Source organism: Carcharodon carcharias, chromosome 16 (assembly GCF_017639515.1).
Source record: "Carcharodon carcharias isolate sCarCar2 chromosome 16, sCarCar2.pri, whole genome shotgun sequence".
NCBI lineage: Eukaryota > Metazoa > Chordata > Chondrichthyes > Lamniformes > Lamnidae > Carcharodon > Carcharodon carcharias.
The window spans coordinates 12,029,600-12,043,408 of record NC_054482.1 but is presented as its reverse complement, the minus strand read 5'-3'; the positions used below and the strand labels follow the sequence as shown (position 1 = coordinate 12,043,408).

General features: G+C 41.4%; 1 protein-coding gene across 3 annotated transcripts in view; it reads right to left on the bottom strand.

Annotated features, from left to right (window-relative positions):
* lrp8 (low density lipoprotein receptor-related protein 8, apolipoprotein e receptor) overlaps window positions 1–13,502 on the bottom strand; it is a 114,598-nt gene extending 101,096 nt beyond the window's left edge. For 2 of the 3 annotated variants that reach the window (XM_041208376.1, XM_041208377.1), the window contains exons 1-2: window positions 13,379–13,502; window positions 12,777–12,896 (exon numbers count right to left, since the gene is read on the bottom strand). In XM_041208376.1, the coding sequence (XP_041064310.1) occupies window positions 12,777–12,896; window positions 13,379–13,430 (172 nt within the window). In that variant the 5' untranslated portion in view covers window positions 13,431–13,502. Of the gene's footprint in view, window positions 1–11,843; window positions 12,381–12,776; window positions 12,897–13,378 lie in introns of those variants that run through there. The other variant, XM_041208378.1, reaches the window with a different exon arrangement.
* Between the last annotated feature and the right edge of the window lie 307 nt (window positions 13,503–13,809).

Below are 13,809 nucleotides of genomic sequence, written 5' to 3'. Positions count from 1 at the left end.
CCTCCCCCGATCAGGCCTGACTAGCCCCCGACCTGACAATACCTCCCAAGCCAACCCAACTACCCCCACCCCACCTGCCCACACAGGTACCCGTTCCCCCACACAGTCAGAAGTTTGGGGACCATTAAACACTTACCAGAACACAGCAGCTAGTGCTGTAAAAAGGGGGCAGGGGGGTGGCTTCTGCACAGATTCTCTCTGCGAGGATTCCTGTGGCTGAGGGGGTTCCGCAGGATCCTCCATCGGAAGTCGGAACTTTTTCAGCACACGCAGGTAAGTGGGTAGTTTTGGTGTCATCAGAGTTGGACACGGGAATTCCAACTCTGATCGGATGTTTTGGGCCAATCATTCATTGTGGTAGCAGACCAGTGCATGACGATCTGCAAATACAGCCACGCTGCTGCTAAGAGGTTAAAATGGTTAATGTTCTAATCTCTTGCAGTGTTGCAGATAGTCTTCTTTTAAAGCATCCATCAACCACAAAGAGGAGCAGCAAATTGAGCTGAAACAGGAAATCTAATTTAGGTTGGAGTCATGCCGAGCACAAAGGAAGATGGTTGTGGCTGTTGGAGGTCAATCATCAAAGTCCCAGGACATCGCTGCAAGAGTTCCTCAGGGTAGTGTCCAAGGCCCAGCCATCACATTTTACTGAATTCAAATTCCACCATCTGCTGTGGTGGCATTCAAACCCAGGTCCCCAGAGCATTACCCTGGGGATATCTTCAGCTACTTCATCAATGACCTTCCCACCATAATAAAGTCAGAAGTGGGGATGTTTGTTGGTGATTGAGGGAGAGGCAGTGGCGTAGTGGTATTGTCACTGGACTAGTATTGTTCTGTGTAATGATCTGGGGATCTGGATGGGTTTGAATCACACCATAGCAGATGGTGGAATTTAAATTCAATAAAAATCTGGAATTAAAAGTCTAATGATGACCATGAAACCATTGTGGATTGTTGTAAAAACCCATCTGGTTCACTACTGTCCTTTAGGGAGGAAATCTGCTGTCCTAACATGGTCTGGCCTACATTTGACTCCAGATCCACAGCAATATGGTTGACTTTTAACTGCCCTCTGAAATGGTGTGACAAGCCACTCAGTTGTAACAAACTGCTAAAAACAAGTCAATAAGGAATGAAACCGGACGGACCACATAGGCACCAGAAATGACAACAGCTCATAGCACTGTATGTGTACCTACAGCACATAGACTACAGTGGTTCAAGAAGGCAGCTCGCAGCCAGCTTCTCATGGACAATAAATGTTGGCCTAGCCAATGACACCCACATCCCATGAATGAATAAAAAAAATTACACAATATTCAGCACCATTCGCGACTGCTCAGGTGTTGAAGCAGTCCATGTCCATGTGTAGAAAGACCTGGACAATATTCAGTCCTAGGCTGATAAGCAGCAACTAATATTTGTGCTTCACAAGTGCCAGGCAATGACCATCTCCAACAAGAGAGAATCTAACAATCACCCTTTGACTATCAATGGCATTACCATTGCTGAATCCCCCACAAGCAACATTCCAGGGGTTACCATTGACCATAAACTGAACTGGGCAGCCAAATAAACACTGTGGCTACAAGAGCAATTCAGAAGCTGGGAATTCTGCGGCGAGGAGCTCACCTCCTGACTCCCCAAAGCCTGTCCACCATCTACAAGGCACAAGTCAGGAGTGTGATGGAATACCCTCCACTTGCCTGGATGAGTGCAGCTCCAACAACACTCAAGAAACTGGACACCATCCAGGACAAAGCAGTCCGCTTGATTAGCACTCCCTCCACCACCTTAAACATTCACTCCCTCCACTATCAACAAATCATGAAAGCAGTGTGTAAATCTACAAGATGCACTGCAGCAACTCACCAAAGCTTCTTCAACAGCACCTATCAAACCTGTGACCTTGACCACCTAGAACGAAAAGGGCAGCAGATACATGGGAACACCACCATCTTCAAATTCCCCTCCTAGCCACACGCCATCCTGGCTTGGAACTATTTCATCATTCTTCACTATCGCTGGGTCAAAATCCTGGAACTCCCTTCCTAAAAGCACGGTGGGTGTACCTATGCCACATGGGCTGCAGTGGTTCCAGAAGGTGGCTCACCACCACCTTCTCAAGGGCAATTAGAGATGGGCAATAAATGCTGGCCTAGCCAGCAAAGCCCACATCCCATGAATGAATAAAAATAGGTTTAACACTTGAGCAAAGTAATTTTCCCATAGCATCAAATTCCTGTGTCCAATTCTCCTACAATAAAAGAGAAACAGCGGTGACACCAAACATACCCTCCTGTCTAAGCTTGACAATAGCTTCTACTTATAATGCATTTTATATAACAAACGTCCCAAAGTACTTTATAGGGAATTAGAGAACAAGAAGCAGAAAGTCAGAGGTAACTTGCAAAAGATAATCTGAATCTTAAAGAGATATGTGTTAATGAGGCTTCTTAAAAGGTAGGGATTCAGGTAGCAAAGGACTGAAGAATAGATTTCGGGAAATTGTAACTGAAGACTTACCCATCAATGCAGAAATGGGGAGGTGCACAGACAATAGGATATTTACATAGTTGTGAATGAGGACATAAGTCTGGAGATTGCAGAAGTAAGATGAAATAAGGCCATGGAAGAATATGAAAATGAGAAAGCATTAATATTATGGGGATGAAGAGTCGATTAAGGTTCGAGAGAACAGGGATGATAGAAAACCCTTCCTACAGGATAACATAAAAGCAGTAGCTATGTGGGAGATTTGAAGTTTTGACAGGCTGCAACTCAGGAATTCAACAGGGAGATCATTGATGAGACTGCTTACCCAGCACATCTAATACTGGGTGAACGGAAATTTCCTTGACTAAACATTAGGAAGATCAAACACATAGTTCAGGCTGTGCTACAAAGTCCATCCTTCTCTCTGGTAAACCTCAATCTGAACTAAACCTTGGTGTCATATTGGACTGCAAGATGAGCTTCCAACAACATTTGCACATCAACAACATTTTGTTGAGTCTGGTGTTCAGTCTCCATAACATCACCCAACACCACCCTGCCTCAGCTCATCTGCTGGTGAAACCCTCATCTATGTCTTTGTGACCTCTAGACTTGACTTTTGTCTCCGAGTTGGAAGGTTGTGGGTTCAAGTTCCACTCTAGGATTTGAGCACAAAAATTAAGGATGGCGCTCCAGTGCAGAATTGCAGGAATGCCGCAGTGCTGGAGGTTCCGTCTTTCAGATGAGACTTAAACTAAGACCATGTCCAGCAGTTATCCCCAGTGTCCTGGCCAATATCCATCCTTCAATCAACATCACAAAAACAGATGACCTGGTCATTATCTTTGTGGGATCTTTCTGTGCCCAAAATTTGCTGCTGCATTTCCTAAATTATAACATTGCTTACACTCCAAAAGTACTTCATTGGCTGTAAAGCACTTTGGGATGCCCAGAGGTCGTGAAGAACACTATACAAAGGTTACGTTTTTCTTTCTCTTGGCTATTCCAACATACTCTTAGCTGGCCTCCCACGTTCAACCTTCCATGAACCTGAAGTAATTCTAAACTCTGCTCCTTGTGTCACTTACACCAAATCCAACTCACCTATCACCCTTTTGCTCGCTGACCTATATTCGCTCCCGGTTAAGCCACATCTCCAATTTAAAATTCTCATCCTTGTTTGGTCTTGGCTTTCTCTATCTCTGTAATCTCCTTTAGAGCCACAACCTCAGAGATATCTTCACTCCTCCAATTCCGGCCTCTTGAGAATACTCAGTTGTAATCACTCCAACCCAAACCCCACATTCTCACCAGGCGTGCTAAGTTAAAATCATCATGTCTCTCAGTATTTGTGCTGGTTGTGTGTTCATAGGTGGAAGAACCAACATCAACAAACAGTTCCGGATTAATGTCATACTAAATCTTCATCAAATGATTAATTTGATGGCATTCATTCAACAAATCTGGACAGACAGTAATTTACTAAAATCGAAAACTTTAGATACAGTACATTGGACATTTGTGTCTTTAAGCCTAAAATGTAGCAGTAGCTCAGTGTTGTTACTAGCTTATTAAAATGCTGCAAAACAAAATTGCACTTGTCAATGGACCAAATATTCCATGGAATGGCCAACGCTGTTGTGGGTAAGGGGAGGTGAAGGTGCATAGTCGGGTGGTTAGGGTGGGGTGGGTGGTCATGGGGTCAGTACCATAGTTACCCAGGAGCTAGAACTGGTTTTAATCTTTCTAAATTTTCCTGGGTAACTATGCTGCTAGGCCTTTGACTTCGCATCAGCGTTTTAGAGGGTTCCTGGCGCAGGGTAATCACCCAACAGATGAAGTTGAAACTTCCCAGGCACTTCCCACACAGTCTTTGCGTGGGGACTTCCGAGGGGTCCCCAGCACATCTTCCGGGATATCTCCGGGTATGATGCTCCAGAGAATGGAAGATCTGGGCCAATATATTTTATTCCAATGCTATTAACTCGTTATGTCAAACTGCTTCAACCATCAAAACCAGTGACAGTCCTTGTTACCTTCATGTTTCACTAAAGTGTTGAAAACAGCTCAAAATGCTCTCTCCTCCAAACATGGCCCACATGTCTAGAAGTGTGCTGCATTTAATTTTTCAGAGTTTCAGTAGAGGTAATTTGAACATTTCACACATTCACTGCAACAATTATGAAAATCCCAATGCTGCCATTGAGTTTCCCCATACATTATTATTTGTAGAGTGGGAAGATCACAGCACTGATCCCCAGTCTTTCTGGGTTAACTAATCTTAGACAGTTTGAATTTTTGTGAACTCCCTTTCCAATAAATGTACTGCACTTACTCAAAGTGTAGCACTGTGTATATATTGGTACATCAGTGCTTTACTACTTTAAATTTGTGGACATAACAAGGGTTCTTCTATTAAGGCCTAGTGTCCCAAGCCTGCCTTGCCAATACAGAACAATTTCCTTTTCTCATATCTACATCTATTTAGATATTACAGGGGAGGAATGGGAAGCAATAATTGCTCTGGTCACTGCATAGCAAACAGAAGTGAAGAAGAACGTGATTAGAATTTCACTATCACTACACATAGGTGACAAGAAAAAATATTCCTGCATTGCTTTAAATATCGCACCTTCATTTACAAAACCACACTGACTAGTATAAGCTATATCAATCAATATACAATAATATCATAGCAGTAATCCATCACTGTATCAAATTTACCCAATCCTCAATTTTCTGTTGTTGGCGAATTGACATCTGAATGCACCCAGTCAGACACTATTCTGCAATATGGGAATATAATTTCAAGACTTTATATTTCAGGGTAGTGGAAAACAAAACCTCTCAGTCCTGTTTTGATTTGACAGAACATTCATTAATCTGACAATTCCATAGTTACTGTTGATATTACTCCATGAATGGCTGTGCTTGACCAGAATGAGAATTGAACTCCCCTCTGTCTCAGGCAATCCAGCTTTGTTTGATAAAATTTAACAAAGAATACCTGCATGCGAATGGGCAACCAAGACAATCCTTCAAATTTGGTTCTCCTGTGCTGAGGTAACTACACAATCTTCAGCCAATCAAAATGTATGCAAATAGATAGTTCCACAATCATCATTGCTATTCTTCATTGAGGTAAGCAAAGAATATTCCAGGTATCAAAATGTTAAATAGTCAGAAAAGTTTTGGGCTTATACTGCTTAGAAACATTTTTGTTTTGAGATAAGTGATGGAGAAATATCAGGAAGGCCAATGCAATATGAAACGTGTTTTCATCAATCTGGAGAAGGCTATGACCAGGTGCCTAGAGATGTGCTAGAAGTCCTGGCATCCCTGAGAAGAATGTACCACTATTACAGGATATGTACAAGGACACGTACAAGGAATGCCAGAGATGGGTATGAAGCAGTGAGGAGGAAGAGAGAGAATTTCAAAGTTAAAACTGGATTGCAGCAAGAACCAGGACTGAACCTGATTGTCATGGATGTTCTAACTGAGCAAGTGAGACAGGAAATTCCACGGTCAGTGATGTTTGCAGATGACATTGGGCTGTGTAGGGGTTGATGAGAACATTACTGAGTATCTGAAGAACTGGAAAAAAGTGCTGGAAAGCAGGAGGGTGAGGATCAGTAGACCATAGACCCAATTTATGGACTATTAGTTTGAGCCTAGGGAAGAGGATCAGAGTGAAGGGTGTAAAGATTATGGGTGAAAACTTGGAGAAAGTGAGTAGTTTGAAGTATCCGGGGTCAGGGGTGGTAGGAGAAGGAAGTATGGAAATGGAAATTAAGCAACAGAATAGCTCTGGTTCAAGCCATTGGAAGAAGTACAGCGGAGTGTTTTGTGATAGAAAAGTATTGCTGAATCTGAAAGGAGGAATCTACAAGACAGTTGTGATATAGTCCTTGTTGTATAATGCAGAAACTAGGACAACAAATGGCTGGATACTAATGAAGTGACGAAAAAGGACAATATCAAGAACCAATACATCAGGGGGTCAGTGAGGGTCGTGGGAGGATTAAAGAAAGTAGTTGAGAAGAGATTGAAATTATAATGACCATTTGTTTGCGGGGAGAGAGGGAATTTGGTGAGGTGAGTGATGGAAATGGGACTGCCAGAAAGAAAGAGAAGGAAATCATAAGACCAGATGGAAAGGTGGCAGGTTGGGGGGGGGGGGGGGGGAACGACAGACTTAACCACAGCGGACCTGGAAGAGGAATGGGCGAATAACTGGAGGAGGTGGAGAAGTGTGATCAACCAGCATTCTGTTGAGTGCTAAATAAAATGGGAGGAGGAAGGAGAGGGAGAAGGGAAAATTAAGGATTGGAGAAGGAGGAGGAGAAGAACTGCCAAGAAACCAGAAGACTGAGGTCACCCAATTCAAATTCAAGATTACAAGTGGAATTGACAACACTTACCTAGATAAATTTTGCACCCTGAAGAGGAGTTCAAATAACAGAAGTGCACAAATAATAACTTGGGAGTCAGGGAGACCTTTCTCCACCCAGAGAGTATGTTGCAAGGGAAGATAGACAAGCGGCACATGCACACATTTTCTGAATACAAAGAATGAGGGATATGGCAAGAAGGTAGGTCAGTGGGGTTGATAAAAAAAAAGGACTTTTTAGGCCAAAAAGTCTATTTCTTGATCCTAGAAATGCTTATATCCCTAAGGGCTAGTTACGTATGTTTTGAACGAGTAGAACATTTTATTTCTTCAAAATGGAAAAAATGTTCCTCATAATTAGAATGTGATTGGGTATCATTTCCATGTGATATAAAAAGTATTTAATGAAAATATAATCTTCCTGTACTATAAATAGTAGATGTAGGCTGAGAAGCCATGGGTACGGCTTGTATCTTCATAACTCATCTTTTAATTAAACTAGTTGAACAAATGTGTTGCTGATTACTCTGAATGCTGTTTATACCATGCAGGAAGTAATTATGCTAGAAGAAAGCATTTGTTTCAAAATCAGAGAGATCATATTGTAAGTGATGTAAATATTATAAATTTAGGTCATCTTCAATGCAGCCACAAGAAGCTTGACACCATCCAGGACTGAATCAACAACGCTGCCAAAAGATTTAATATCCTATCCACCTCACCACCAGCACAAGGTGCCTGCAGTATGTACAATATATAATACAGGATGCACTGCACCATCTCACCAAACTTACTTCAACAATATCTCCCAACCCTATGACACCTATCACCAAAAAGGACAAGAGCTGCAATATCACGGGGAACCATAACCTCTAATTTCTCCTCTAAGTTATTCACCATCCTGATTGGATATATGTCATCATTCTTTCATCATGGCTGATTCATAATCCTGTACTTCCTTTTCAAGCAACACTATGGAAAGCATTATTACCACAAGGAAGGCAGTCTACTACAACCTTGCCAGCAACACCCACTAAAACTAGAGCATATGCAAGGACACGCTCAGTGGAGCAATGAACCAACCTTTTCACAGTAAACATTGATTAAGGCAACAACATTGAGTGCAAAAAAAGTGAATAATAGTATTTCTTTCATGTTATTCTACATTAATTTGAATTAGATTAAGAGAAAAAGAAATTTCTCCATTATTTCTGCTTTAATTTCTTTCTTTCTTCTCCTGTGCTACAGATATTTACCATGCACACATCCAGGTCCAGGGAAGCCCTTGGTACCAGTAATCAGTCTTGCTGTATAACCCAGGCTGTTAATGCTAGTAGGCTATTCAACAATGGAAGACACTTTGGCCAAGCCCAATCTTGTCTTTATAATGCTGTGAAAACATGCTTTATATTAAAAAAAATGATTTTTGAATTTTCGGGCTGGAAACCCCTAATTGAGATTTAAAAAGACAAAAGCCACATTCCAGTGACTTGGAGTCACAGTCAAAGATGACTGCATATTTTCATCACTGTACCTTCTGCATTTCGAAACTAGTGACAATCTGTCTGCAAAGCCACACCAGGCACAATGGCTTTGAAAGAAATCAATGGGGGCCATCTCCTATCCCATTAGCAGAGCATCCAAATAATCGTCTGGGTACTCAACCAGGCAAAGACAAACCATTAGACATAATCACATGGACAATGGGACCCTGGCCAAGAGAGGAATCCTCAACCATGATCTAATCAAGGTAACTGGAATACACTAGTCATGACCAAGTCTGAATAGCAGGGCAGTTGGAGAAAGAAGGTCATGTGACAACCAACTGTGTGTGTGTGTGTGTGTGTGTGTGTGTGTGTGTGTGTTTAAGCACCTGCTTTCTCTGCAGAAGAGGACAAACAACTGAGACACCCAAGGATCAAGACTGAATTTTGAATCTTGTCTGGTGATTTGGACTACCCAGGTGCTGCAGACAGATTTTTAAATCTCAACCCAGTGCTGCTGTCTCCAGAAGGACAGAAAAATTGTCCGTCTATCTAGTTAAACCGCCTTGACTCTGAAATCAACAGGATCACCAAATGAAAGCAGCAAGACCACTAACTTCAGCCTGAAGCCAGCCAAGTCAACCCCAAAAGAGCCATATACCCCTTTAATTTTACTGCACTCTAGACTATTTAATCTTTCTTCCCCGTCCTGTAATCTATCTGCATGTGTGAACTTCAAGTGCGTGTGTGTGTCTGTGTAAGTCACAGCATATTTCATTATTTTCCCTTAGGCCTTGTAAAATATAATAAAACTACACCTTTTCCTTTGTAAAAATGCAAGAAAGCCTGTCTGTCTCTTCCGTGGTCACAACACAAACAATTAAAAAAATCACTGAATTGGAAAATATATCAGTTTTTTTTTAAAACAGCAGTTGTGGTCAAACAAGGAGCGGAAAAGAGGACAGCCATTCTACCCCTCCTCACCTGATTGTAATAAGAACCTTTTACATCTGTATACTTTCCATTAGGATGCCTGGATAATGATCGGGATTGGGACACATCCCAATCAGTAAAGCAATTGTAACATTTCAATTAACTGAACATTGACTGTGGATTAATGCCATATCATTTACTGGGTTCACCCACTAAGTCATAGTGGAAACACTACAGTGCAGTTGGATCTGTTCAGTCTGACTGATACCAGTATTTCAGTTAACCTAGTAAACAAACCTTTCCACTTCTGCAGCTTATCTCTTTATTGCGTATATGAACCAAATAGCATAGTGGGGGCAGAGCAAGAATTACACTGAATCACATCACGAAAGCTAGAAATATGGTGCTTTTCACTCAGGTCCTGCAAATATTGATGAGAATGTAGGTCAAGGTTGGCAGGTTACTGAAAAGCAATTGGTACTAATCAAAATGATACAATTTTATGATTTCAAAAGCAAATTTAAAATAGTCTTAGTTGAAGAAATAGGAATTTGTGTTTGACAAATAGTAATAGTGAAAGATTAGAAAGGAATTTTACATGGCCTCTGTGAAATGACTTTATTTTCAGCAGCTTGATAGAAGGGGCAATATATATTTTTTAAAAACACAGTTGTTATCTTTCAAGGTGTGTCCGGAGTTTCAAAGTTAAAGGTTTTGGATAAGAAATCCACATCTACTTCAAATTCCCCAGCCTCTACCCAAGTGGATTAGTTTGATTTTAATTTCTTAATTTTTTAAAGAATCTGTCTTAAAATTCTATAGTAATTCTAAATCAGTTTTCATTAACAAGATTAAATTAGTTTGAGTTCAAACAGAATTTTTAAAGTATGAAGTATAACGATGTAATATGATGTTAATGCCAGAGACGACATATTTTATGAACGGGAAACAGGGTTTGACCAATTTGAATTTGAGGATATAACTAGTAGAGTAGATAAAGGGGAACTAGTGGATATAATATATTTGGATTTGGATTATGATGTGCCACATAAAAGGTTATTACTCAAGGTAAGGGCTTTAGGGTGATATATTTGCATAAGTAGAGGATTGCTTAATGACAGAAAGCAGAGAGTAGGGATAAACAGAACATTTTCAATGTGGCAGGCTGTAACTAGTGGGCTGACACAAGAATCAGTGCTGGGCCTCACTAAATTATATGTTAATAACTTAGACGAAGAGACTGAGAGTAACAAATTTAATTTTGCTGGCGATACAAAGCTAGATGGGACAGTAAGCTGTGACAAGGACACAGGCTGAAAAGGGATATGGATACATAAGTAGGCAATAAGGCGATACATGGGGTATAATGTGGGGAAGTGTGAGGTCATTTACCTTGGTAGGCAGACTAGAAAATCAGTTTTTTTTTTAAGTGGAAAGAAACTTTCAAATGTTAATGTTGGGAAAGATTTAGCCATTCTTGTTCTAGAATCACAGCTAGCATGAAAGTACAGCAAGCAATTAGGAAAGCAAGTGGCATGTTGGACTTTATTGAAAGGAGTTTGGAATACAAGGGTATTGTTTTGCTACAATTATACAGGGCTTTGGTGAGACCACAACTAGAATACTGTATGCAGTTTTGGTCTCCATAGCTAAGGAAGGATATACTTACCTTGGTGGTGATGCAGGAAAGGTTCACTATTTTGATTTTCGGGATGAGGGGGCTGTTCTATGATAAAAAGTCAAGTAGAATAGGCCTAATTTCCCTGATGTTTGGAAGAATGAGAAGTGATCTCATTCAAACGTTTACGATTCCAAGGGGACATGCCAGGGTAGATGTGAAGAAGTTGCTTCCTCTGGCTGGAGAATCTTGAAATAGGGCTCATGGTCTCAGGATTAGGGGTTGAACATTTAAGACTAAGATGAGGAGGAATTTCTTCACTCAGTGGGTTGTAAATCTTCAGAATTCTCTACACCAGAGGGCTGTTGATGGTCTATCGTTGAGTATATTCAAGGCTATGAAAGGTAGATTTTTGGACACCAGGGGAATCAAATAACATAAGGATTGGGTGGATAAGTGGATTTAAGGTCAAATATCATCCAAGATCTTATTGAATGGTAAGGCAGAGTCATTGGGCCTTATGGCCTACACCTGCCCATATTTATTATGTTTTAATGTATGTGTTATGCTACTGAACTAGTAATCCAGAGGTCTGGACTAATAACTCAGAGAATGAGTGTTCAAATCGCACCATGGCAGTTTGAGAATTTGCATTCAGTTTGGAAACACCAAGAAATAAAAAGACAGTATTTGTAAAATTGGCCAAGCCACTTTGGAATTGTAAAAACCAAACTAGTTCACTGAAAACCTTCTGTCCTTACCTGGTCTGACCTATTTATGACACAATATGGTTGACTCTTAAACATCTACTTAAGTGGCCCTGTCACTTTGTATCAAACAGCTATAAAGAATTGGGTGCAGTAGTTCAAGAAGAGCAAACAAAACGGGAAATGTGTTCAATGTTTATTTCACTCACATCAATACAGATCCCAGTCTGCTCCTCATCATGATTAGGGTCCTTACAACTTCTGAGCAGTCAGGAACTACATCCTGCTCGGAACGAACACGTTTCAGTAGTATTATTGTCTAATCATGTGACGCTGTTAGTTTATTTAGTTCGTTTTCTCCTCAGTTTCACTTTCCCTTCCCCCGCTCCCCTTCGTTTCAAACCACACTGTTCCTAAAGACTGTGGGCCCATTGTGAAAACATTTCTTGGTTGACTTATAGTTCAGTCCACGTAAATTTGCAACTCCGCGGTGACTCGGCAAATTTGACCTCCCAGTTAACTGCGCCAATTTGCATGAATCCTGTCGGATAGCTCACAACATACTTCTTCCGGCTTTACTTTTGAGATCTTGAAATCTACCTGAACAGCCACATATGTTTTAAATTCAACAACACAGCACTCTCTTAGTACAGTGCAGATTAGGTACTCAAATCTGTAATGGGGTTTGAACTCATTAACTTCTAACTCAGAAGCAAAGAAGCTTTCCAGTGAGCCAACTGAGCCCCCTTACTTAACTTTTGAGTTGAACCTGCCCTCTCAATAAGTGAAATGCGCCCTGTGGGCGTGGATTAAAGGTGGGAGGTGTGTCTAAATTGAAACCATCCATTGGTAATTCGCGGGCACGTGGACAAAACTGCTGTTCTGCAGCTAACCAACGACTGCGTCGCTTCGTTACTTAATTGGGAGACGGAAACGTCCCCCATTCATGGAAGGAGGCAGAGCGAAGCCGGGACAAAGCTAACGGTGATGAAGGGGAAAAGCTGCACTTACTGACACCCAGAGAGAAAGAGAGAGAGAGAGATGTGTCCCAGACTGTAACAATCCACCAAGCGACAAAAGCCCTTAGCTGCAGAGCACAAGTTAATTTGTACAGCATTTGTACAGCATCTGTTGGTACTCACGGCAGTCTCCCTCATCGCTGTTGTCGCCACAATCGTCCTCCCCATCGCAACGCCAGAGTAAGGAAACACACCGATCATTCCTGCACTGAAACTGACCCACGTCACAGTGTAGCCGAGTACCTTCATGGCAGGAAAAGCCTCATTTAAGCTTCTTGTAAAGTCACACCGTTGCGAAAAGTGGGGACAAAACAAAAGGACGCAACCGCAGTAATGCAGGATTCCTAACGCAGCTACCCGCCGCAGAAGTGGCCCCTCGGCCACCTATTCCCATCTTAGTCATTATAATATTGACATTTGAAATATTTACGCAATAGGAAACAGCAAGTTCTGTTATCAGAAACAGCAACGGATGCTCCAAAAGCATCCTGTTTTTTTTTAAAAAAAACCCTAATGGTACTAAATCAGACATGCGTTCATTGATAGCGCGTTGGCAGGAGAGACTACTGATATTTCCGAAGAGAATCAATAATCTTCCGCCTGCCGCTTTATTTCAGCCCTCCCAATCACAATCACAATCCCACCAACTGCAATGAAAAAAATGGACCACCGTCATTCATTACAAAAGAAATATAAACATGTGGTTTTTAAATGCAAGTACTGACCTTCCGCAATGTGCAAATTCAATAATAAAAGCGTGACTGAATGAACCCACATTGTCTCTCTCGCTCATCCCCTAATGCTCCAACCTCTCTCTCTAAATATCACTGTTCTCTGAAGAAGCCGAACTGGTTTGAATATTTCAAACAGCAGTTACTGACGTAAGTGATTTAGAAGGAGGAACCCGCAATCGCACACGCCGCCTTACTTAAAGGAAGAACATGTGTGGGAATAAACCTGAATCTAGCTGTCGCGCTAAATACCCAGCCTTTAAAATTGAGCAAGGATCTTCACTGATGGCTCTATGTTGTGCTAACCCTGGGATTGCAAAGATCTGACCCCAGTGAGGGAGTAACAGCTCAGTGGCATTACCGTCCTTGAATCCCCCACTATCAACATCCTGAGGGTTACCATTGACCAAAAACTGAACTGAACT